This window comes from Myotis nattereri (genome assembly GCF_964212035.1).
Source record: "Myotis nattereri genome assembly, chromosome: 3".
NCBI classification, from domain to species: domain Eukaryota; kingdom Metazoa; phylum Chordata; class Mammalia; order Chiroptera; family Vespertilionidae; genus Myotis; species Myotis nattereri.
The window spans coordinates 18,655,451-18,681,417 of NC_138077.1; the positions used below are offsets into that span (position 1 = coordinate 18,655,451).

General features: G+C 37.3%; 1 protein-coding gene across 1 annotated transcript in view; it reads left to right on the forward strand.

The window, feature by feature from the left end:
* MBNL1 (muscleblind like splicing regulator 1) overlaps window positions 1-25,766 on the forward strand; it is a 135,858-nt gene extending 110,092 nt beyond the window's left edge. Inside the window, exons 3-10 of the mRNA XM_081087225.1 lie at window positions 939-1,139; window positions 11,386-11,643; window positions 12,785-12,838; window positions 13,724-13,877; window positions 17,686-17,721; window positions 18,405-18,499; window positions 21,628-21,702; window positions 25,404-25,766. Of these exons, the coding sequence (XP_080943351.1) occupies window positions 939-1,139; window positions 11,386-11,643; window positions 12,785-12,838; window positions 13,724-13,877; window positions 17,686-17,721; window positions 18,405-18,499; window positions 21,628-21,684 (855 nt within the window). The 3' untranslated portion in view covers window positions 21,685-21,702; window positions 25,404-25,766. The remainder of the gene's footprint in view (window positions 1-938; window positions 1,140-11,385; window positions 11,644-12,784; window positions 12,839-13,723; window positions 13,878-17,685; window positions 17,722-18,404; window positions 18,500-21,627; window positions 21,703-25,403) is intronic.
* The last annotated feature ends 201 nt before the right edge of the window (window positions 25,767-25,967 follow it).

Genomic DNA, 25,967 nt, shown 5'->3' on the forward strand with positions numbered 1-25,967 from the left:
ATCAAGAACAGATATATTTCCTGATATGCACATTTTTATACCAACAAATAGAAACCATTCTCATGTATCCATGAAAGCATTTCTGGCAGAAATTCAATCTTGTCGCATTTTCCTTAGTGTGGCCATAGGTGTTCCCCTGAAGAATCACTTAGCATTTAGCTAGAGGTGTTCTGTTGCAGATTTCCTATTTTCCAATGGTTCTTCTCTCATAAGGTGAATTCCCTGCTAAATGTCTCACAAGAGCATGATAGGCTGATGCAGCTTATAATTTCCCCAGAAAAACCTGCAACTGTTGAATATGCCAAACGCTTTATCTTGTGTGCCCACAAGGAATGGTGCCATCCTCACCTTCCCATGACCACATGAGATTTATTCACAGTTTACATGGACTGTGAAACTTAGCTATCCACTGAGAGTTCTGCTTTATTTATGCAAGATAATAGGGCACTTGCAACCTATTGACAGTTGTAAACAGATCCTTCAAGAACATCTGACATAGTAACTATGAAATGTATTTATTAGATATGTGTCTAGGGTTCAATCAGGACAAAGATGGAATGTAGAAAACCACAGGAAGTTTCCCTATTGAGTTCTTGATCTATTGTTCATAAAGAAATTGCAAGTATTAGAGACCACAGGCTTTAAGATTCTGGTGGAAAATGTAGCGGCAGGTTACATCTTGTATTTTAGAAAAACATTGGTTTGATCAGTGCTTATTTAAGAATCATCCTTATCCTGAATAAGAGTTAATAAACACAGAATTAAATGGAGGGGAGGTAGGGAGGGAGAAAAGGAAGAATAGGTTGGGGATGGATGGATGGATGGATGGATGGAGGCTGGGGGGGTGGATGGATGGATGAAAACATATATATAATGTAGGATATCAACTTTCAACTAAGACCTTCATATTAAATTTTTCTTCTTACTTTATTTTTCAGCCAATGTTTTCAGTTGCACCCAGCTTAGCCACCAATGCATCAGCAGCCTTTAATCCCTACCTGGGACCTGTCTCCCCAAGCCTGGTTCCAGCAGAGATCTTGCCGACTGCACCCATGTTGGTCACAGGGAACCCTGGGGTCCCTGTCCCTGCAGCTGCTGCAGCTGCAGCACAGAAATTAATGCGGACAGACAGACTTGAGGTAGGAATGATGGGCTGGTTTCTGTACGTACTCTATTCTAATTTGCAAAGTGTGCTATTTCTTTCATTGTCATAAAAGTTACAAAAAATTCGAAGCATTGGTTTAATGCTTGGAGCATTTTACTAGAATATGGGCATGCTGTATTTGATGAACGTAATATTCAGGAAAGCCACAACATCCATGTGTAGATTAATGGGTAAGAGCTTGGACTCTGGGGTCAGACCATCTGTTACTTTGTTGTGCCTCAGTTTCCTCGTCTTTGAAATGGAGGTAATAATGGCAACTTCCCTCAAAGAGAAGAAAGAATGCCTGGCACCCAGCAAATGTTTCTTAAATATTTATCGCTGTTGTTATTAAGAACAAATTTGATCAATCCCCTGATACTTGTTCTCATAAAGATGTTATTTAGTTACTATCTATAAAGCATTTTAAAGTTTATCATTGCAGATGGCCTCATAAGCTTCGCTATATTTTGGTTGGAATAGCAGGGCAGCTTTGTTGATGAAGTGCACTCCCATAAACATTTTTAATTGGAAATTGTGTGATGATCTGAGTCTCAGAGTCAAGGATGATCAGATGTACGTGCTTTGCTATTGCTACATGAAAAAGAAATTAAAGATATAAATCTTACATTGAAGTAGTTGTTCCGAGTTTCAGCATGGCTGTAAATCGATGGATTTGGTGAACTCTATAGATGCAGGAAAAAAATGGCAACATTACTGTCCACTGAAGCTCTAAAACCTGGCTTTGGTGTCCAACTAAAAAACAAAATGACCTTTTCCTCTTGTCCCTGGTTCAGATGAGGCCATGCTGAGTGAAGAGAAGTTTTGCATGTTTTAATTATAGAGAAGGCAGCAAAATAAGGCTTTTGTGTGAATATAATTGACACTAATAATTTACAAGTTTAGCAAGAATTTATTTAATAAGCACCAAGTTCTTGTTTATTAAGTTGCATTGCAAGCTTTACAAAGGATCTCAGATTTCAGAACAGTTATAACTGTACCATCATTTTGATGACAATAATAATAGTTAATACTTATTGAATATTTGTTATCTACCAAATACAGAGTCAACCCCTCACAAGCATCACACATTTAATATTCAAAACAAGCTTATGAGGAAGATACTATTAATTTTTTTTAAGATACATTTTTATTGATTTCAAAGAGGAAGGGAGGGAGAGATAGATAAGAGAGAATCATTGATTGGAAGCCTCCTGAACACCCGCAAAGTGGGGATCAAGCTGGCATCCCGGGCATGTGCCCTGACTGAGCTGCGAACTGTGACCTCCTGGTTCATAGATTGATGCTCAACCACTGAGCCATGCCGGCCTGGCAAGATACTCTTATTAACTCTACTTTACAGGGCAATAAATTGAGGGGTAGAGATGTGACATAATCATTCAAGTTCACAAAGGTGGGATGTTCCAGTGGGGTATGAACTCAGAATCCCATTTTAAAACACTACGTCACTCACCCATTCCCATGCAGGTGATAATACAAAGAGGAGGAAGCACATTTTGGCTCCCGTATACTCTTTAAAGTTTTGTTTGTTTTAGGCTTATGCCTTACCTTTCATTAAACATTTTGGAAAAAGCTGCTAATTAAGAGATTATTGCAAGTAGGACCCAGGAAGGACTTTGAAACCTAGTTGCGTGCCCTCTGTGGTCAAAGGACTCGGCTGTGTGCTAGAGAGAGAGGTACACCGTGACCTGTGTGTGGTTTGTCATTGCACAGTTGCCTTTGTTCATTCATTAACTAATGCTGTTTGCAATAAATTAGGAGGAAACTTAAGAAATTTTAAATATTTAAAAATTATCTGATGCTCAACATGTGAACTCCACCCCCAGCCTTTCTGAGGCAAACCCTGGGCTCATAATGCATAATTGTTGATTGATTAATGGGAACCAAACAGACCATCTGAGATGAACTTTAGTGAATTAATTATTAATAGGAGATGACATTTAAAAAGCTGAGAAAAATCTCTATTGAAATCTCTTTAAAAGAATCTCTCTCAAAGGCTGAGCTCTGTGGTCAGAACTCTTCTAAAAACGAGTCCTCTCACAATTTTAGGTAGTCTGTAATTAACTATATTTGGTATGATGTTTAGTTACAGTGAAACCTTTTGTCGTTTGGTTTTATTTTTCTTTTGGGAGGAGCTGTGTTGTGTATTTTGTCTGTCGTATTTCGCAATAGTCACAAAAAATGACTTCTGCCGTGTTGACTTCATTTCCTTGTAACCTGAATCCCACTTCTCTCAATGCCTGGTGGTGGGGCGGCTTCCTGTCTTCTTCTGGTTAACTGGATCTGATCCAGTGTCACCATTACAACCTGTTAGGCTATTGCACTGTGAGGCTAAGGGGCATGTCTTCCTGCTCAGCACTTGGGATTTTAGACATTCAGATCTTCAGGTTACTTCCTCTCATGCTAATTGCACTCCAGATTGGAGTCTAAACGACATGGCAATGAGTGCACACACTTATTTGCTAATTGGCCACGTGTTTAGTCATTGGGGTTTAATTCTATACTCTATTTTTTCCCCTCAAGGAACTCTGAAGTACATGTTTGAATTTTGAATTCCTTTGGAGGTGGAAAAGAATTTAAATCAGTTAAAATAATGGCTGATTTGTCTTGCCACTTCCTTCTTTTTGCTACTACTTATTAGACAATAAATAAATTTAAAAATACCATAGATTTATCAGCCTTCTGGTTCTTATATAATTGCTTGGATGAACTAACATGTATTTACAACACCCAATGTAATTCTATAAAAAAAGGTTAAATTGGAAAGCAGGGATCCAAGGATTAGTGCTAGTGATATTGTTAATTAGGTGAGTGAGCTTGAGTCAAATTTCTCATGTTCTCTGAACTTCATATTCCACACATAAAATTAGGGGATTGTACTGGGTAATCTCTAAGATCACTTCCAGTTAGAACATTCTGGGGACATTTAGGGAATTTTCTTCTTTTTAATGCCAGCCACAAGCTTTTGAAAATTTATTTTATATGCTGGTGTCCCCCCCAAAATGCATACACACTTTAGCAGCTGATAACTCAATTTTGAAAATGAAATGTATTTTAATAAACACTGCCTTTATAATCATTCAAAGTGTGTGTATACATTTTTGGGACAGTGTGTGTGTGTGTATTTGTGTGTGTGCATGTGTGTGCGTGCGTGTGTGTGTGTGTGTGTGTGAAGCAGACACATAAGCTTTGCTTTATACCAATATTCATATTATCCATTCTTTGTGTAATATCTTTTAAAAGACTTGCTACATTGTAAAAAGTCAGCTTTCTTGGTTTTCTCTAATGAGGAGCAAAAGTCTTAAATATCAGTAACAGTGGCTTTTAAAATTCCATTTTGTGACCTTGGGATGCCTTTTTGTAATTTCCAAGCAGCTTTTTATTTTTGAATTATTTTAAGAAATTGTTAAAATCTATAAGTACTGGGAAGAACTGAGGTTTTTATTCCAGGTCCTGCTTCATTATGAAGAAGTATTTGACTTAGTGTCAAGAGACACAGAAACACGGTAATTTTTTTATGGTGCAAAAAGGATCCTTAAATGCATTCATTCTCTTATTTATTCAACAATATCCAATGAAGAACTATTGAACATCTTTCAAGTTAAAAGTATTGTGAGGGAGCCGAGACCGGTTTGGCTCAGTGGATAGAGCGTCAGCCTGCGGACTGAGAGGTCCCGGGTTCGGTTCCGGTCAAGGGCATGTGCCTGGGTTGCGGGCACATCCCCGGTGGGGGATGTGCAGGAGGCAGCTGGTCGATGTTTCTCTCTCATCGATGTTTCTAACTCTCTCTATCTCTCTCCCTTCCTCTCTGTGAAAAATCAATAAAATATATTTAAAAAAAAAAAAAGTATTGTGAGGGAAATCTTTGATATCTAACTGCTATCTGATCAACAACCAAAAAAGGTCCACATCAGAAGAGTCCAAGCTCATGAATGATGCCCCATAGCTGTTATATGAATGAATGAATGAATGAATCAATCAATCAATCAATCAATCAAACAATCAACCAGTTACTCAGTTGATCACAGAAAGACATGTACTCTTATTCAGAGTTCAGGATAACCCAACAGAGAAATTAAAACATGAGAAATGTTTAGCTTTTGTTAGCATTCTCCTTGGGAACATGTTTAAAGTTTGAGCATTCCAAGTATAAAATATAACATCTTGTTCATGGCCCAAGTCCTTGGGATGATTGTTAGAAATGCAGGGCCTCATCCCCAAAGACTGTTTCAAGTCTGCAGGTGGCCTCTGGAGCTTTTTCACAGCTCTGCCAGGCACATCAAATGCAAAGAGTCCACGGTACTCTTCCCCCAATGGATGCCAGCATCTCTTCTCTAAGTCCCAACTTTTCATCATTTACCTCATGTATAGTTATTTGTGACTCTGAATTAAAAACATGCCTCCTCCAATTCACTCAACATCCTACAGTGTAAGTTGCTGAAAACATGATGAAGAGCATAATAAAATATTTTAGGTAAACAATGATTATTCTCTTAAGAATAAGAGAATAATCATTGTTTACAACCGAAGGACTTGTATGCATGCATATAAGCATAACCAATGGACATAAGTCACTGAGGGGTAGGGGAAGCTGGGGGAATGTCAAGGGAGGGGGGAGAAGGAGAGATATATGTAATACTCTTTGTAATACTTCAAGCAATAAAAAAATTCCATTAGAATAAAAACACACACACAATGGTTATTAAGGTAATTTATACCACATAATAGCATTTATCAAAGAAAAGCAAACCAATGGCCACCTATTTCAGATGCTGATGAGGATAGAAGATTTCCATTTGGTTAACAGTACCATTTTTATATCAGCAGTATGAGAAAAGCATACAAAGTATTTCATGGAAGGTGGACAAATGACTTGGCTTCTGATATCTTCAGCTAGAGTTTGTTTTAAAATAAGTTATTCTTGTGCTGAAGGTTTTATTCTACTGAGGTAATCATGGCATGGTGTACTAATTCAGGCCCCTGGGTTCTGGGTGCTTCTACTCATGTTGACACACAAAAAAAAGACTCTAGGCAATATATTTTTACTAGAGACCTGGTGCACAAAATTTGTGCATGGGTAGGGTCCCTAGGCCTGGCCACTGATCAAGGCCAATCAGGGCCTTCCAGCTGCTGACTGGGGCCCTCCTTCCTATTGCTAGCCAGGGCTGCTAGCCAGGGCCTTCCTTCTTTCCGTGCCACCCTCTGGTGGTCAGCACACATCATAGGGAGCGATCGAACTCCAAGTCTCCCAGTCGAACTCCCACAGGGACAATTTGCATATAAGCCCTTTAAATATCTAGATATGATTTAAATGATTTAACCCTCATTTAGCTTTATGTGCTTTTTTGGTTCATTAATTGATGTCATAGTTTTAATCATATATGATACCTATTAACTAACCAAAGAAGAGCACATAAAACTAAATGAGGGTTAACGTGACAGTAAAAGCAAGCCTAGATTGGGATGATCTATTGAATATAAAAGACATTCAATTAAAAAAATTAGAAAAGCAACTGCTTTTAAGGTAAGGAATGCTTATTGATAGGATTATTTTAATTTTGTATGTTCACAGAGGATGTTTGGGTACTGCTTGTATGATACTTTAGTTTATCTAGAAAATCGCTAAGAAATCTTAACAGTTCTGTGCACACAGGTTTACATAGTTTAAACATATTTTTAAATCTATAATAAAGCTTTAGAATGGTTCTTAAAAGGGTACTTGCACCCTCGTTTAAACCATCTAATGTACTGTGTCCCTGTCAATTATTTCTCTTGTGATTAGAGAGATGGCAGAGTTGTAATTTGTTTCAAGGTTTGAACCTTGGTTTGGTCACTCAGTTTTGCTGCTATTCCTCTTTCTTTACCCAAGCTAACACTAAAATGTCTCCATTTTTCCTGTTATTTAAAAAAGAGTAATAAAAGGAACTACAGATTTGAACATTTTGGCATATTGATGAGCTTCTTTCATAGATATTTCTATTTTCCTGTCCTTTTGGTTTGCATATTTGGAATAAATAGGAGTAAATAAATTAAAACGTGGCAGTAGATTTAATATGAAATTTGTTTTAGTTGGTCATTTATGTATATTCAGATATGATTTTTAAAATCACATTAAGTCAAATTACACATTCTTAGCTGTGTCATCTATAGAAATAGGCTTGTGTTCTCTGGCCTAATGCTAACGATGGGTTCTTCTTTGTAGATTTCAAAGAAAACTCACGTTTGTTCTTAACAAAAATCCTCTGAGACAGATGAAATGGGTGTCTTTTTCTTTGTTTTTTTTTAAAAAAAAGAAAAAATGAGATTCACATAGACCAAATTTGGACAATTATTAGATAACAGACTAAAACTAGATATTATATCACCAGATATTTATCTTGGGAAATTTAATTGTATAATAACTACCTAAGATCATTTCCCTGAATCACCAGATTTTTAAAATGGGGAGATTTTAACCCTTTTGAATTGAAAATATAGATAATTTCTCTGCATTAAATTATATGCTCATGACCAGTAATGCTGAGGATACTTATAAAATCAATTATCCAGTATTCTTTTTAATGTGCTGTGCTAGCTCAAGCTTAATAAAAAATAAAGTCCCTGATATTTATTGTTGAGCAACAGGTATGTATATGTCTTTGAATATGCTCCTTAAAATTGGCCATTAGGTTTAAAATTACTTCCCAAAATATTACTAGTAAAATGGACTGAGTCCCTGTTTCTTGTTATAATTAGCTTCCTGTTCCTGCTTTTGGATGTTATTCTCCAAAGATGAGTCAGTTTAATACATTGAGCACAAATCATGTTACTGGAATTGATCTCTCCTTAAGAACATGCAGTTGACGGTCTAGTTTTGAATAAGTTCAAACATTGCTATTAATTTCCTTAGAATCCCAAGGTCTTAACTTGCAGAGAACTGCTGAATTTAATTCTGCTGAGTTTCGTCATGTTTATATAAAATTAGAGATCAAATAACAGAACTGTCTATTTTAACCAGACATGTATGGTATGTTTTAAGCTATCTACACATTTTCTCAGTATTCTCGAGGAATCGTATAGATAGCTAGTGAGTGTAGGAACTAGAACCCAAGATTTCTGATTATAAACTCTATCCTTTTCCCATTGTACCACTGCTATTTAATCAACAGAAGCAGCTTTATAGAGAATTAATTCGCATTTCTTTGAGAAGTTTTTCTGATTATTTTTTATTCCATAGAGTTTTTTTTGGAAATGAAATGTGGTACTTAAGTGTTTTCAGTGAATATCTTCATTGAAATGATGCTTTTTGCCATGAAAGAACCTCTTATTCATTTTCTATGTAAATATTTAAAACTTACTTGATTTAAATAACAAATCCTGCCTTAATACTTATAGAGTAAAAGACTCAACCAATATTCTTCTTAATTGAAGCATATTATGTGTCTAGCTAAATGGATGGAATTATTTTAATCTAGGTTTGAAAAGCCACTTACTGAACTATAAAAAGTAGTTATACTGTTGATCCTCTAATGCCATTTCTGTACATTTATCCTAAGAAAATGATCAGAAAATGCCTATAGTCATGAATGTATTCTTTGCAATATTTATGGTATTTGGGAATATTGGAAATGATTTGGATGTTCTCTGAAAGTTACTTATATGATACACATCTATTTGATGAAATTCGATACAGCCATAGAAAAATGATTACTGTGGACACTTAGTAAAATGAAAAGTATTTAGCAAAAGCAGGTCACAGAGGAGGAGCTACACAGACGACTGCATGAGATTAGAAAAAGAGCCGTAATGTTGTTAGGATTTTCAAATTTAGTTTTACCTTCTGTGTTCCTAATTGTACAAGTTCTTATCCAGATTTGAATCACAAGATCAAATTTGTTGAAATTTTGTGTGTCAATTATATTTTGCTAATAGAATTCTATATCTAAGAGATTTCTTTTGGGGATCAGCAGAGTCTAAAGTTTTCTTGCATTTATCAGAGAAATCAGGCCAAACCAGCCCCTCTGGCCTGTAGCTCGCACAAGTACAGGTTTTCACAAGAGATTTTTACTTCTTCTTTACTTTTCAAAGACAAGAATAATGGGAGAACAGCTATTTCAGTATATTTCTTCTGTTTCATTTCCCATGTCTGGGAAAACCTTAAGCTGGCGGGGGGGGGGGGGGGGGGAGAAAGAAAGAAACAGACAACACATATTCAAAAGCATTGGACGAAATTATTTGAAGTTCAGAAAAGGGTGGCTTCAGAACAAATTCTAAACTAATTGCTAGTTACCAACTCTGCTTAGTTTCAGAATTCTCCCCTATTGCATCCCACAAGCAAGTACAAAATTGTAATAAATCATTACAATAAACCTATAAATGAAATGGAATAAAATAGGGTTGCCAGTAACTTCCTAAGTCATATTTATATTCTTTTTTTTTATGTCCTCACCTGAGGATATTTTTTAATTGATTTTTTTAGAGAGAGTGGAGGGGAGGGAGCAACAAAGGGAGGGAGGGAGAGAAAGAGAGAGAGAGAGCGGAGAGAGACACATCAGTTGGTTGCCTCCTGCATGCACCCTGATCAGGGCCTGGGAACAAGTCTGCAACCATGTCTGGGAATCGAACCCAAGACCCTTGGGTCCAGGGCTGATGCTCTAACCACTGAGAAAACAGGCCAGGGACATATTTGTATTCCAGATATCTCTCAGATTATCTAGCACAGAGTAGTTTATTCAATGATTTTTTTAAATTAAATAAATTGAATGTGGTGGTGAATAGAGTTGGCTCATTGGTAGGTATGTGGAATACAAAGCTTTAGCTAGTTTGAGGTTTCCAAATAGTACAAGATGTCATTTCTAATGTTCTTTTCAAGATGTAGCATGATGCAGATTACAGTCTTTTTTAAAGGAAGCAGACCATAGGATATGAATATAATGGGGAAAAGATCTAAAATGAAATGTGATCATTTTATGTACACATATCCAAGAAAACCTCTGCTTTTAAAATAGTAACAGGATTCCCGTTCCACTTTCTTGCTGAACTCCAAAATAAAGTGCTCGGGTCTTTATTTGCTCAGTTGTAAAAACAGTGAGAACTAAAAACCATTTCCTTGAAGCCTGAAGCAGGAACATGAAAATGTTAAAAGAGCATTCCATGTTTTAGAAGGCCCTCTTGTGGTAAAGAGGTCAAACTATCCCAAATGAAGACAGTTTTGGAAACCTGACAGGAGCAGCCACCATGACAGACTTTATTAATAATAGTAAGATTCGAAATTGAGCAAATGAATGTGAAATAATCCATTTCACCTTTCCTCCGTGGCCCCCATGGCAAAATTGAAAGACATAAAACAAATAGGCAATAACAAAAACGAATCTTTTCCCACCTGCTTTATATAACTACCAAGTAAATATCTAATGATAAAAAAAAAAGCTCCTGGCAACATTTTACTAAGAAGCTATAAAATTTTGCTTTATACATTTTCACTTGAGAGTAACTTCAGATTAGCACAAAAGTTGCAAAAATAGGACTGAGTGTTCCTGCCTGTTCTTCACCCAACTTACCTAAATAGTAACATCTTACATAACCATAGAGCCATTTATAAAACCAGATTAGCATTGCTATGCTGCCGTTAGCCAATCTACAGAGCTTAATCAGGTTTCATCATTTGTCTTAACAGCATCCTTTCTCTGACCCCAGAGCTGTCCAATCTGCGCCTTTCTCTGTCTTTCATGACCTTGACCTTTTGGAAGAGTACTGGTCAGTTATTTTGTAAAATATCCTTCCATTTCAAGTGTGTCTGCAGTTTCCTCGTGCTTACTTTCAGGTTATGCATTCTCAGCAGTCATACAGCCAAAGAGATGGCGTGCCCCTTTTTCAGTGCCTCGTAAAAGTAGGTACTTGAACATCTTGTTACCGGCGATGTTAACTTTGATCACCTGGAGTCTGCCAGACTCCTGTACTGCAATGTTGCTATTTTTTTTCCCTTAGTAACTAATAAATATACCGACATATTTTACATTAGGTGTTTAACATAGTTAGTATCATAAATGCATTTTCCTGCTCATGGACATTCTACTGAAAAGGAGGAATTTTTCAAGCTATTTTGTTCTCTGTTTGCAAATGCTCGTTTCCCTTTTCATCCGTGGCCTTCTCTCACCAGTCCTGCACTGTCAGTGAAAATCCTCAAGACAGATTCAACTTGTTCCATGTTGATTGACCCGCCCCTTGCACTTCATAACTTGTAGGTATGTCGAGAGTACCAGCGTGGCAATTGCAACCGAGGAGAAAGCGATTGTCGGTTTGCTCATCCTGCTGACAGCACAATGATTGACACCAATGACAACACCGTCACCGTGTGTATGGATTACATCAAAGGGAGATGCTCTCGGGAAAAGTGCAAATACTTTCATCCTCCCGCACATCTGCAAGCCAAGATCAAGGCTGCCCAATACCAGGTCAACCAGGCTGCAGCAGCACAGGCTGCAGCCACCGCAGCTGCCATGGTGAGTAGGCACACCGGCCCACTCCTTGTTAGCAAAGTGAACAAGTGTCTCTGACGACAGGCTCTTCCTTTATTAACCTTGTTTATTTATTTATTTATTTATTTATTTTTGCTGAGGATATGTTTGTTCAGGTATCCCAGACAATACCTAGTGCAGTTACCGTTCACAGAAGTGAGGGTAACTCCTCAAATGGTTTCACATTGCTTCTACCTTTGGCCTAACTCTTAATACTCTGTCTTACTCTGGATGGTAGGGTCTCTGACATTTCTGCTTTGTAAAGAACACCTGTCTCCTTTTCAGTTTAACGGTATTGCCATCTCTGGTGCTCTTAGGTCTGCGTGCCACCTAATCAGCCAGTGTTCTCCTTCTTCGGTGCGCTCTTCTGCACACCGTGGCTCTTCTCTCTATATATATATCTTGCTTTTAACAGTCACATAATCTGAAACTATTTAGGAGAATTGCTCCCACAAAATTGTTTTTAGCATTAGCTGCAAGATTCAAACCACGTAGGCTCTCTAGATTGTCTTAAATAATATTGTGGCATAAACATAATTGTAAAAGGAGAGATGCTTAATGATGCCATTCTCTAGAAAGGAGAAAAAGAGGCATTAGAAATGGGATCATTTAGAATAGATAAGGAACTCTGGTCTGAAGGTAAATTTTGAGGTGATCTCATAGCTGATTTTAACGAGCCCAGTCTTTGTTCTTCGCTTAGCTATTTTAATGTTGTCCTTTTCTATACATAAATATATGACTCGACCATTAAAATAGTCTTAAAGCACAATAATCACGAGAGAGGTCTTTTCTGTGTTTGTTTATGGATACTTGAGCAAAAATACAGAAGGCTGACTCTCTCCTCTCTTCCTTTCACTTTTTTTTTTTGTTAGAGTATCTTGTTTGTAATTAACTACAAAGAGGAGTTATCCTCTCAATAACAACTCAGTAGTGCCCTTATTGTGCATGCTTAGTCTTGTTATTCGTTGTATATGGCATTCCGATGATTTGTTTTTTTATTTGTTTTTTCTCACCTACCCAAAAATGCACTGCTGCCCCCATGATGCACCTCTGCTTGCTGTTTATGTTAATGCGCTTGAACCCCACTGGCCCATTGCCATCATGTGCTCGCTGCCTGCTAATTAAGACTCAGTCGGCTGTCAAATCACTGAAGCGACCCCTCGAGGCAACCTTTGACCTGGTACTATGACCTTTCACCTTTTAGCTTGGCATGTAGCTTTGTTGTAGATACAAGTTTTTTTTTTTATAGTCAATTTTAATATATATAAATATATATTTTCTGTTATAAAGTTGCAAAGTACAATGAAAAACTGAGTGTGGTTTCCTGACAAAACTAGTGGAAAGACTATATAATCTAAGTACCTGGATGGATATCATACCATGAAAGATTCTGAAAGCCCAGCAGCCCACATTCAGTTTAACTACATTGTAGAACGTTCAAATGAAATACTTCAAGGACATTAAAATTGTAATTTTGACTGTATATTTATGTACCTCTTTGGTTAGCATGGCTTTAGCGATAGAATTATTTACTTTTTAATATTTAAAGTTCAGTGTTCAAGGAAAAAAAAAAAAAAACTTGCATGCTCTGGGACATTTGCATGTCTAGGTAGAGCTGGGGGCGGGGCAGAGTGGGATCAGTTTTTATTTGACCTGTTTCATTCACTCCGTACAATTAACGATTAACATTGCTTATACTTGTCAATCCTCATGGAGCTCACAGTGCGGCTTTTCTTCTCTTCCTAAATCAGTGGCTTCTCAGAGAAAGCCCGAAGCATTATGGGACTTAAAACCCTTAACGCATTGTAACAAGTGCTCAGGAACTAGTGGGGTTTTTGTTGTTTTTGTTTTTGATAAAAATAATGCTTCCTTTAAAGCTTTTATCTTGCGTTTGTTTTAAAAATTGTTTGTTTATTGGATCCGCCCCCCCCCCCCCCCATGGGTAGTTAAGTGCTCTGCTGCTTGCTTGCTCATGCTTCCTAACAATTTTAGCCTTCAACTGATTTTTCTTTTTTCTTTTTCTCTTTTTACTGGTATTTGTTTTTTATACTCGTTCACTAAACAGGGAATTCCTCAAGCTGTACTTCCCCCATTACCAAAGAGGCCTGCTCTTGAAAAAACCAACGGTGCCACCGCAGTCTTTAACACTGGTATTTTCCAATACCAACAGGCTCTAGCCAACATGCAGTTACAGCAGCATACAGCATTTCTCCCACCAGGTAAGGGGTTTGAGTCTGTTTATACATGAATCAGCCAATCCACATAGTGTCCTACTGGTAGAGCAGATAAACCAGCCGTGCCCCCAATTTGTTGTTAGTCATAAATAAGGTGGAAGGTAAGGTGCAACAGGGAGAACTTCTCGGAGGTATCTCATGTGGTTTTCCTTAGAGACTAAGAATTATAGCTTCATGAACCATGGATGAAAGATCAGTGATGTTTTATGTACTTATTTCTGTTTGTGCAATTTAGAATTGAAATGTAGTGCTTTTTGTTTTTTCTTTCCTCAAACCTGTTGTATGTGTGTCAGGCTACTGTATGGCACTTTCTGCTGTAAGACCCCTTTGCCTTCATGATTCCATAAGAGTCCATTCGAATTCTTTGAAATGACTCCTTCAGTTTTGAGTTTTGATTTGTCAGCCCTTGTGTTCTCAAGGTGGAGAATAAAAAACTGACTGTATTCTAGGGCTCTTAAAAGTGCTCTCTTCAGTACCCATCAGTGCATGGCTTACGATCACAATTGATCCTAAGCTAATATTGAAATAGCTGTAAGTGCCCAGTGAAAATAACATTTCTTCTTGAGTCATACATTTGTTGATTTCAACTTAGACACATAAACACTCTAGAACTATCCACAAGTTTATGAAATGTAAAAACATAAACTAATCAGCCATTTACTGACCTGGATATTTAAGTCATTCATCTACTTCAGAAAATTCATATTAATTTCCTTGTAATCTGAAATTCAACTAACCGGAGACTAAGACCATTTTCCTCCTTACCTCTTAACCTTACAAAAAACATCACCATGGGTTCTGAGACTTATTTAATAAAGTAATTTTTATTTTTTTAGTTAAATTAATACATTTTTAATAGGTGTGTCAAAGATCCAGACCCATTTGTATATGGCACTATTGGCAGTGCATTAAGTTCATAATACCATGAGGGAATGTGATCATTTATTTTTTTCATAATTAAAAAAAGAATAAATTATATTCTCATTAATTTTCACTAAGCACACTTTTTTATATTGTGCATCTTTGGAAACTGGTCATCCATATATAGAATATGTAGTAGCACTCAATGAGCTAGAATATTCCACTAACTGAAATAGCCCACGCTCTAGGCACTGTAAAGAAACCATATCTGTACTCATAAAATAATATCTATCAAATTGAAGTTTGTCCACTTTCAAATTAAAATAAAACCATTTAGATCTGTAGGGTATTTTTTTTTGTATTCTGAGTTAAAAATCACATTTATCTTATATTTTATAATATTAAAACATATTATTCAACATATGTAATTTCCCAGATATTTCTGAAATTAATCTTTTTGCTCTTGTTAAAATTGCCATGCCCCTAAATTTATGCTGTCTCCAACACAAAATCCATCAATTTTTCTATAGTCAGATCTCTAGATAAAATTTCAAAGAATTACACCTAATGCTTATCATACTATACCCACATAAGCTTGAATTATCACATCTAAATTTGAACCTCCAGCCAGTTCTCCACTGTTTCTTATTGTCTCTCCTACTTCTTTTCCTTCTCCTTGAAGTAATTTTAACTATGCATACATCTCAGTTGTAAATTTTTTCCTACTTGTTTTTCCTATATTGTCATACAGATCAATTTAAAAATTTAATCTTAAAAAGTCATGTAATTAAAATAATGCACTCTTCAGAAACACACCATTCTGCCATGCAAATACCTTTCATAGGGGAAATTCCAAATTGACAAATACTGTCCTTTAAATTTGGTCTTGTGCTGAATATTGAGGGAAAAGAATGTAATTGGCTATTTGTGCATCCTTATAAGTAAATCAAACCATTTGATGTTAAAATGGACATCATGATCATTTCAAAAGTGATTTTTGCTTTTGGTAAGTGGGTCCTACAGCATTATGTCTTCATATTTGTGAGTTATTGCACCCTAGCTAGTATTTTCATTGCTGCCTTATGTTTATTTGCCGCAAACCCCTCCCCAAACTGTGTGCATTGGTTATAATGGTAATGAGGAAGATAACTCAAACTAAAATTCAAATAATAAAAGCTGCAGGGTTTTAGAGAGATAGGGTGAGGTTAACTCATTTTCAGCATGTGCAGGCTTAATTATGCATGGGGTGAAATACAGTAGGCAGACTGCAGCATAATTATAAATAAGAAATTTAAAACATGAAACCTTGGCAATATTTAAACTAGGTTTGATGTTCCGAAAATACCATGTTATTCTTTGTCACGCATCTTTTCACCCTCTCGCCCTCCCATTAGAGGATAGTGCTTTCACAGGATCTAGACTCAGTTGTACCGTATTCAGCTTTGCTTGCTCTACTGTCTCAAAGTAACGTCCCTGTGATTGCCGGTTTGTTTTTTTGTTGTCTTTCACACGTCTTTGACTCAGTAGCTGTAGCAAGTGGCAGAGGTCTTCAGGTGTCTTAAATAATGCCTGTCGCTGTAATAGAACTCCACCTGAGAGGCTGCCTCCTGAGCTCCATTACCGAGTTTAATCACTGCTCACTGTGGCCACAGTCTAATTGTGATCACAGACTCACTGCAGCTGTCCCAGGGATGCCTGTGGAGGAGTCGGTGGTTGTCAATGGCAGCTTTGTTTGGTAGCGCTGTCTCTGACAAGACTCAATTGGCAGATATTTTTCTAACAAATGTTCATCCCAGATGCTGCTAGTATGTAAATAGGATGTGCCAAGATTCAGATAGAAGTGTAAAATCATTGGAAATATTAAAATCTCAAAGTCTAAAATAATCTCATAGAAGGAACAAGGGATTCTGTCGTTGAGAAAGTGCCCTGTACTTGGCAAAATAAATTAGATTTTTTATGTTTATATGTGACAAAGAAAAAGGAATATATATGTACTGTTAATTTAACATCATGGTCGAGGAATTGTGAACATCAGTGCTAACACCGCATATGTAATGTATGTATCTTCGTTATCTCCCATTCAAGGTTTTTACTGAAGTCTAATTACCAATTTTTGTGTGTGAAATTTGCTAGAATATTTGCTATTCCAAGAAGTCCTGAGGGTCTAAACCAGCAAAGAAAACTAGTCTGTTTTCCTGGACACCAAGTAGACCAATTTGAAACATGAAAATATCCCCTCTAAATATTCTTCCTGCATTTAAATTCCGAGCTCAGGCAGTACAGAAATTTCACTTTCTCTTTACCCATAATTCATTGCTTGGTATCCCTCCAAATAAAATGGCCATGTGGATGATCACAAGCTCTTGCATGTCTGTGTGGTTGCTGCTACAGTGAACAGGAAAGTAACACCAAGGGAATGAAAATGAATGTTCTGGTTTCCTTACATTGTTAAGTCAGCTTTGTGCACTGAATTATTCAGCATTTTAATAATAAATAATATGTTTAATTATTTAACATGTGCTCAATATAAAGAAAATGTTAATGAGTTCATATGTGAAAGTCAGAAATGGCAAAGCGGCAAGGTGGCTAGTCACCAGGTTAAAACGAGACAAACGGCAGTATTTTATTTTTAAAAGAATTAAGGTGGTTTAAATTTCCCCCCCAAATACTTGTATTTAATAAGGCAGCAATTAGGAGAAACAAAGTGTACCAGCAGACAGTTGAACTGGCTTTTATTCTTCACTCGAGACTAGTTCTAATTGATCACTGTGCTATTGTATGATTTGATTGTGCTGACAGTTACATGCCACTGTTCCCATAATAACAATTTTTCTTCTTTGTTCAAATGAATTTCCTAATTACACGTGTGATGGGATGTTTTAATTCTTTTCCCTTTCAAATCCACCTTCCTGTTGCAATGCATGATGGGCAGGCTCAATATTGTGCATGACACCCGCTACAAGTGTTGGTAGGTGCCAGCTTTGTTTCTTGATTATCTTAAACCTATGGTGCACCTCACAGCCCCTCAAAATCCACTGCTAAGTTTAACTTATGTCTATTGGGCAAGTCCATTTCCCTTTTACTAACACCTGTCAATTAAATGTCATTTTCTATTTAATTGACATGGACTCACATAAATGTTTTCTTTACACACAACTTTCCTTTAGTCACCTTTGGTGGATTTTGATTGGACTATGAGTTCTAGTGTGTAAAAAAATCTATCTCATAAAAGTAATATATTGTATATTTTTATAAGAGTAAATAAGAAAAATTACTTTCATTCAGTTAACTGTATATATATATGAAGTAATTACCTGTATGTTGACTTAGATTTAGAATGTCTATGAACACTATATAAAATTCTTGTTTGTGACTTAGCAAAGTTAGCCTGTTTGTGTCAATTTTCTTAATTTGATGGTAACAAGCTTTTTTTTCCCCTTTTTTTTTCTCTTTCATCTCCCTTCCCCTTCTCTCCTTGGAATGTTGTCCTGCTTTGCGCTGTGATTGCATGTCACTCGCTGGTGATGATGTCCCGTCACATGGCTTATTGCTGTGATAAATACCATACCCAATTATCTCCTCCATGTTGCCATGGTTTCCATATTGCTACACTCTTCTGTATGTTTGCTTATATGATTTTCCCTCCGAAAGTTCCCATGGTGCACGGTGCTACGCCAGCCACTGTGTCCGCAGCAACAACATCTGCCACAAGTGTTCCCTTCGCTGCAACAGCCACAGCCAACCAGGTTTGCTAATTTACAGCTTTGTTTCTTAAAAACCAACTCTGATAGGGCTCAATGCAATAGCCCTTACGCACGGGGATTTCCCATTGAGGTCAGTGGGAATCGTGTGTACGTGAGGGCTGTCGTGGGTGCTTTAATAGCATGGGGTTTCAAAGATTCCTCTTGTTGGCCTACACATTCTCTCTACGATGAGCAGCAGAATGCTTTTTTGCCATTTATAAGTGCTCCAAAGTTGTCGCAGCTCCATTTCTAAAGCTACTAAAATTATATTTACACAAGCAATTCTCATTTGGTCTCAACCAAACATGCAGGTATTTTGACTGATCAAAAAATGTAGCTAATTTTAAGGTTTTATTATTATTAAAATCTGGTACATACAATTTCTCAGTTCTTGCCTAAATTCTTAATATAAAGCACAATATTTAAATATCTAACATATGCCACAAAGAAACACTCTTGTAAACTGAGTTTGTTATAAATTTGTTAAAGTTTTGTTTGTTAAGCAGATTGCATATTCAAAATAGATTAAATTCATGTTCACATTTTGATTCTTAGTTCTTTAAATGAAAAAACATTTTTTCTATCATTGCCCACCTTAAATCTTGGGGAGTTATGAAGGAAAAAGACAATCAATTCTGTGTTTCATACACGTTATAGAATAACAATTACACAGGTTACTTTTAAGTAAAAGGGATCTGTTTCAGAAATTTAAATTTAATGGTATACGAGAATGACTATGTTTTAAATATATTTTATTGATTTTTTTACAGAGAGGAAGGGAGAGGGACAGAGAGTTAGAAACATCAATGAGAGAGAAACATTGATCAGCTGCCTCCTGCACACTCCCTACTGGGGATGTGCCCGCAACCAAGGTACATGCCCTTGACCGGAATCGAACCTGGGACCCTTGAGTCCGCAGGCTGACGCTCTATCCACGGAGCCAAACCGGTTAGGGAGAGAATGACTATTTAAAAGAGAATGATTATTGAAATATTTATAATTTAAAAATTGACATTGATTCAATGAGCATTGTCATTGAATCAAATTTATATACAGTAGGTTTTGGCTTGATTATCCAGATATATTTGTTATGAAAGCAAAGTTCAGTAAGGTTAATAGCATATGAAAAAATTTAGAGCCAAATCAAATTTCATATAACCCACAGACTAAGGTTAAACGTAGCCAAGTGAATCTCCAAAGAGCCCGTGTGAGATGAGAATCAACACGTTGCCCTTTGGGAAAAGAAGACCAATTAAGTGCCATTTGAATATGTAGTTATTGCTATGAGGAATAGCCACCCTTATTTCTACAACACACTGTATTCTGTTGAAGAACTAAAAACTATTAGGATAGCCATTGAAAACTCAAAAGCAGTATAGGGATGCATCTTAAAGATTCCCACAAGCTTTAAACATTTCTTGGCAAAGACCATTCAGTAGTTTTCCTGCAGCTTGTCAAAATAGCCCTGGATATATGCTAACACATCAGACTCATTTACAAGAATGCTAGATTGTGCATATGTAGCATGTGAGTAAGTAATCTATGGCAGGCATTTCTTAATGGATTCAGTGCAATCCATTTATGGGGTAGATCGATGATGCCAAATTCTCCTGTGTGTACCATGCATGACTGTAGAATTGCTGGTGTAAGCAGAACTATAGCAAAGCAAATTCCAACATGCCCTTGGCCACCTGGGTTGTAGGGGACACTTTACTTTTTTTGCATTGTGCTGTGACCATTTCATGCATAATCTTGGGTCTTCATACTGTTTTACAACCAAAAGAAAGACAAGGGAATGGATATATATATACACACATATATTATATCTACATATACATACATATGTATATGCCTACAGTACATTAGCGATGCTGGAAATAGCTGATGCCACAAAATGCAGCCTGCATGCTTGCAGAAGTTTATAGCTGGCCCTTCATCTGCATCGAGTGGTGGTGTTGAAGGTCCTTGGTATGTTTCGACAGCCCCATCCCTGATGCTTCTACACTGTTGGGTGCAACATCCTGTCCTGCAGCAGCAGGAAAAATGGTATGAGAAGCTTCATTATGCTTGGAGCACATTTTCGTGCCATTTGCCAATGCTGTAAAACTGTGTAAAGGTGTCAAGCTGAAAAATGGAAATAAAAGTGAGACCTATTAATTCACACTCCAGACGGTGGATTGTAATATGTTGCCTTAGTCTAGGACCTCTAAATTGAAACAACAACGAAAATGCCTTCATGTATGTGATCTCACTATCCTCCCACCAACCTTGCTGTGACATGGGATTCGTGCCAGTTTGTAGGTGACGAAACTTAAGCAGAGAGTCATGAAGGGCTTTGCTCAAGGTTACGCGGTAGGAAATGGGTCACTAGTGTTAGAGCCTGTGCTTCCAGTCCTCTGAGAGTCCTCGCCTCTGGTGCTGCCACTCCTGTTAGCAGCTGTAATTCTGCGTTGGGGGAGAATCAGGCTACATATTGGAAGCTCTTGGCTTTGGGGACTATTGAAATAAGTCACCTCTCTATTGGTTTCTTATTATATTTTCTCTCAAGATTTTTAATTCTCTTGCCCATTTATAATACAAAAAAAAAAGAGGTGCAATCAGGATTCAGAAATAGGTTGTGATGTAAATTTATGCTCTTACCCAGTTCTCTTCAAGTACGCCTCTGTAATTCCTACCCGGTATTTTAAATTGGAAAAGAAGTTAGATCCCATAAGTTGAACCAAAGAAAATGTTAGAAATTGGTTGCACAAAAGTAGGCAAGACATTTTCTACTTTGCTGTTTGGATTACTGAATAACTCAAACCACGGGGGTGTGGGTGTGTGTGTGTGTAGGCCAACAAAAAGGGCTTCTTTTAATTACTGCTCTGCATGAATTTTTGATAGTTTTACTTCTCTTACTTCTTAAAATCCGATAACATTGGTAGAATAGTATTTAACACAAAGATTTTAAAACTGAGTTGCTACTTTGACATTATGTTTACGTTAACTTACTGTTCTGTTGACCAGATAAGGACTGTCACCTGAGAGCTGAATGTCACTTTTCTTAAGAAATTTAATATTGAAATGTTTTCATCTCTTGATTGTTGGCTTGCTTGCATGGATCATTCATTAAATAATTTTTTATTTGCTAGATACCCATAATATCTGCCGAACATCTGACTAGCCACAAGTATGTTACCCAGATGTAGAATTTTCATCACTAAACAGTAAGTTTATTATGTGATACATTGTATATATTCATGATGGTATTTTTTAACGATAGCATCTACGTAATGCATTTAAGAAAATGTTTGCAAACTTTCAGAGAAAGTACTTATGCAGAGCTCATATTTTTATCTTAGATGGGTTATGAGGGATTTTATCATACAAACTTGTAATATGTTTATATCACTTAAATACACATAATACTTAGGGAAGGGAAATTTTGTTTTTAGCTTATATTAGAAATAAACCACAGGCCTGAAGAAAAAATATGACTTAAATCGATTAGGGGCTAGCAAACTTTTTCTTAAAAGACCATAGTAAATATTTTTGGCTGTGTGTGCCACGTGGTTTCTGTCACCACTCTTTTCTGTTACAGCTACTCAACTCTGCAAGAAACAATATGTAAGCGAAAGGGTGTGGCTCTGTTCCAATAAAACTTTACTTGCAAAAATAGGTAACATACCCTGACCGGTTTGGCTCAGTGGATAGATCGTCGGCCTGCAGACTGAAGGGTCCTGGGTCGATCCCAGTCAAGGGCATGTACCTTGGCTGTGGGCACATCCCCAGTAGGGGGTGTGCAGGAGGCAGCTGATCAATGTTTCTAACTCTCTATCCCTCTCCCTTCCTCTCTGTAAAAAAATCAATAAAATATTTTTTTAAAAAAATAGGCAACAAATAGGCTGTATTTGGCTCACAGGCAAGAGTTTCCTGATCCCTTTTGTAGATGCTCATTTTTTGGAGCGTGTGGGGGAGTGTATATTCTTAAATGAGAACATGCTTCACCTCACAGTATCATTAGAATGCAAACAGTGTGACTTTAAATAAATTTATATAGCCCCTTGGCAATGGGCAAGGAGACACCTGTTTGGTTGTGGTGCTCTTATATCAGTCAGGGGCAAAGCAGAGGTACAGGTCTTCGTTTATCCTAGCTTGATGCCTGTGTTGGTGGCCAGATTGCTTCATGCCTGAGGCACATTAAAAAAAAGGAAGAAATATATACACACACTCATATATATGCATACACACATCTAAACATCCAAATGAGCTCTAGGTACTTTGAAATAGTCACCTTGGCAGATCATATAATTTCTGAAAATGTTGCCATTGCTCAAGAATGATGTGAAAGTCTTGTGGCTTGTCTTCAGACACACTGACTTAGATACTTTGCAAAGGTGGTCATTTTCCATGCTTAAAGGATATGCATGTGTTGTTGTTTCAGTATGCATGCATCCAAGTTTGCATATATGCTCAGAAGCACATTAGGTAATTATGTTTATATTTTAAAAGAGCCATAACATTTAAAACTGCCTCTGGTGAATAAGATGGGTGATCATTCTCTGTTGCTTCCTTTCATTCATTTCTCTTCATTAACACATTTGCAAGTGACTTTTTGGTGCTACTGTGTGTTAATGACCTTGTCAATGAGATAAAGATGAATAGGCAAGGAGATCAAGATGTACATTTCAGCACACTGTATTAAAATAAGAAAGGTTTGAATAAATTTTTCTTGGAACAATGATAAAGGAGCAACTCTCCCAACAGAGTCAGAAAGTAAGAGAATTCGGACAAAGAAGGTGGCCGCAGAGAGAAGAGCGGAGATAGGGGCCTCACAGGAGAAGGGACAGAGTGCCCTGTCAGGAGACGGCAGAGAACCAGTTCAGAGGCCCTTGTGATAATTACCCAAAATGAAGGCTAGCAAAGGCTGAGCCCATGCAGAGGAGGATAGAAAATATTTGGGAGCGATTTAAGAAAGAAAGGAGGGACTCTGTGTGAGAAGTACTACCAAAGACATGCTACAGTCATGAAGTAAATGACTGAAAATGGTTTTGTCTGTTTCATAAGCTCTCTCTATGCAGTTCTGATAATAAAGTTTATTATTCTGAACAATAGCCACATACTTGAATAAGCATATTAATTTGTAGTATGTAGGTTTGGAAGAAGAGTTCTTTTTACATTAAAAAATCTGTTTCAAGCTTTTATAGTCATTTGGAGATATATATATATATATATTCTATTTCTTAGCAATAATCCAGGTTGCAAAAAATGATACCAAATGACCTTAAGTCCAGCACTTAGCAAACCAGTGGATTTGTCTGTATTGAAGCTTAGGCTCTTCGTAGTATACTAGAGGCCTGGTGCATGACATTTGTGCACTGGGGGGAGGGCGCCCTTCAGCCTGGCCTGTGCCCTCTTATAGTCCAGGACCCCTTGGGGGATGTCCGCCTACCAGCTTAGGCCCACACCCTTAGGCCCGCTCCCAGTAGTGGGCCTAAGCTGGCAGGCAGACATCCCCCAAGGGGTCCTTAGTGTTGCTGTACTCACCAGCCAAGAGCCTGGCTTCTGGCTGAGCAGTGCTCTCCCTGTGGAAGCACACTGACCACCAGGGGGCAGCTCCCACGTTAAGCGTCTTCCCCCTGGTGGTCAGTGCGCATCATAGCGACCAGTTGTTCCACCATTTGGTTGATTTGCATATTAGGGTTTTATTATATAGGATTTATATAACAAATGATTGGTTCTTTCCATGAGTTGCAAATTTAAGCTTTTTTTAAATATATTTTTATTGATTTCAGAGAGGAAGGGAGAGGGAGAGAAAGATAGAAACATCAATGATGAGAGAGAATCATTGATTGGCTGCCTCCTGCATGCCACCTACTGGGGATCGAGCAACCCAGGCATGTGCCCTTGACCAGAATCGAACCTGGGACCCTTCAGTCCCCAGGCCAACCCTCTATGCACTGAGCCAAACCGTCTAGGGCTAAACTGGTTTTGAGTGCAACAAAATGGTGGTTTCTTTCATTGTCAAGGTTGTATTCTAAAGTATGCTTTTAATATGTGAAGACTCTCTGATGAGAACAAATTTTGTATAAAAAACAGATCTACTTACAAGTACAATCTATTTCACTTAAATTTGTGAGGAACTTGAGGAATGATATTACTTTTTCTTGGCTGTAGGAAAAAATTGCTCCAAATGTTAAATGATCCAAAATAGTTAAAAGTATTATTCTTTTTTCCCTCTAAACACATAGTGTGCTAATCAAGCACCCAAATACAGATGCTCCTCGACTTATGATGGGATTCAGTCCCCCTAAGCCCATTATAAGTTGAAAATGCATTTAGTAAACCTCACCTATCCAACATCATAGCTTAGTAGCTGGTTTCTACTGAGTGCTTAGTATTCCCGCATCAGTGCAAAGTCAAAGAAATGTAAGTCGAGCCCATCTGTAAGTCAGAGACCATCTGTAAGTCAGAGACCATCTGTATAGTGAATCGTGTTTAATAGGGCTTGTTGCATGGATCTTAATTTTGTAAGCCAAAGCATTACTCTTGAAACCTATTGACTTTAGCAGAGAAGTAAAATGAATTTAAATTCTGCCCCACCACGACAGTGCTAAAAAAGAGCTCAGCTATGTTTTGTCCCTTGATTCTGCAAATTTGTTTTACACTTTTAGCTTAGTCTTTGAGAAGAGTCTAGAATGTCACAAAACTCTGCCTGTCATTGTATTCTCATAGAGAAGGTCAGCAAATTTAGATCCACTTGTACTTGTGCGGTGTTTCTTGTTTTTAAATGAAGATGTTATAATGTGCATGCATTCACACTAACTCAAGCAATATAATTAATGTAATTTTCCTAGTAAGTATGTATTGGAAACTGTTTTGAGATGTCACCTGTTTTAACAAAAACTCTGTCTTTTTTCCCTTGTAGATCATACTAAAGAGGAAAGGACAGTGTGCTTGGTTAGAGTAAAGGACGAGGTCATTAGCCATATTGTATATACCGTCCAGCAACCCCCACAAAAACCCCTCAGCCACAAGACATCCACATATTGCATGTTAACCAGAAGAGAAGACAACATGGAAACCCACTGCACACTGTTGCCTGTACACTTTGTACATTTAATTGATATTCGTGCTGAGGTGATATACCTGTCTATAAAAGAACAACATCGTCTTTCTTTTCTAGCACAGAGTTATGCATTAAAAGATGCATACCTAATTCGTTTCCTAATAGATTCATGCCATCTTGAAAAGACAGACTATGGTGTAACCACGATTCTCTTATGTATTGGTACGTCTGTAGACCAAGGTATAATTTTTTAAAAATAAGTTTATTTCTTTCAAGGTTTACAAATAACAAAGGTGCACCTTGTATTTAAAATTGCCATTAGAGGTGAGAGCGTGCATGCACAGTCATTTTTGTTTAAGAGTAATATTTTTAATGTAATAGATTGTAAGATGCGGCGAGGGAGGGATCTGACAGAGATGAATG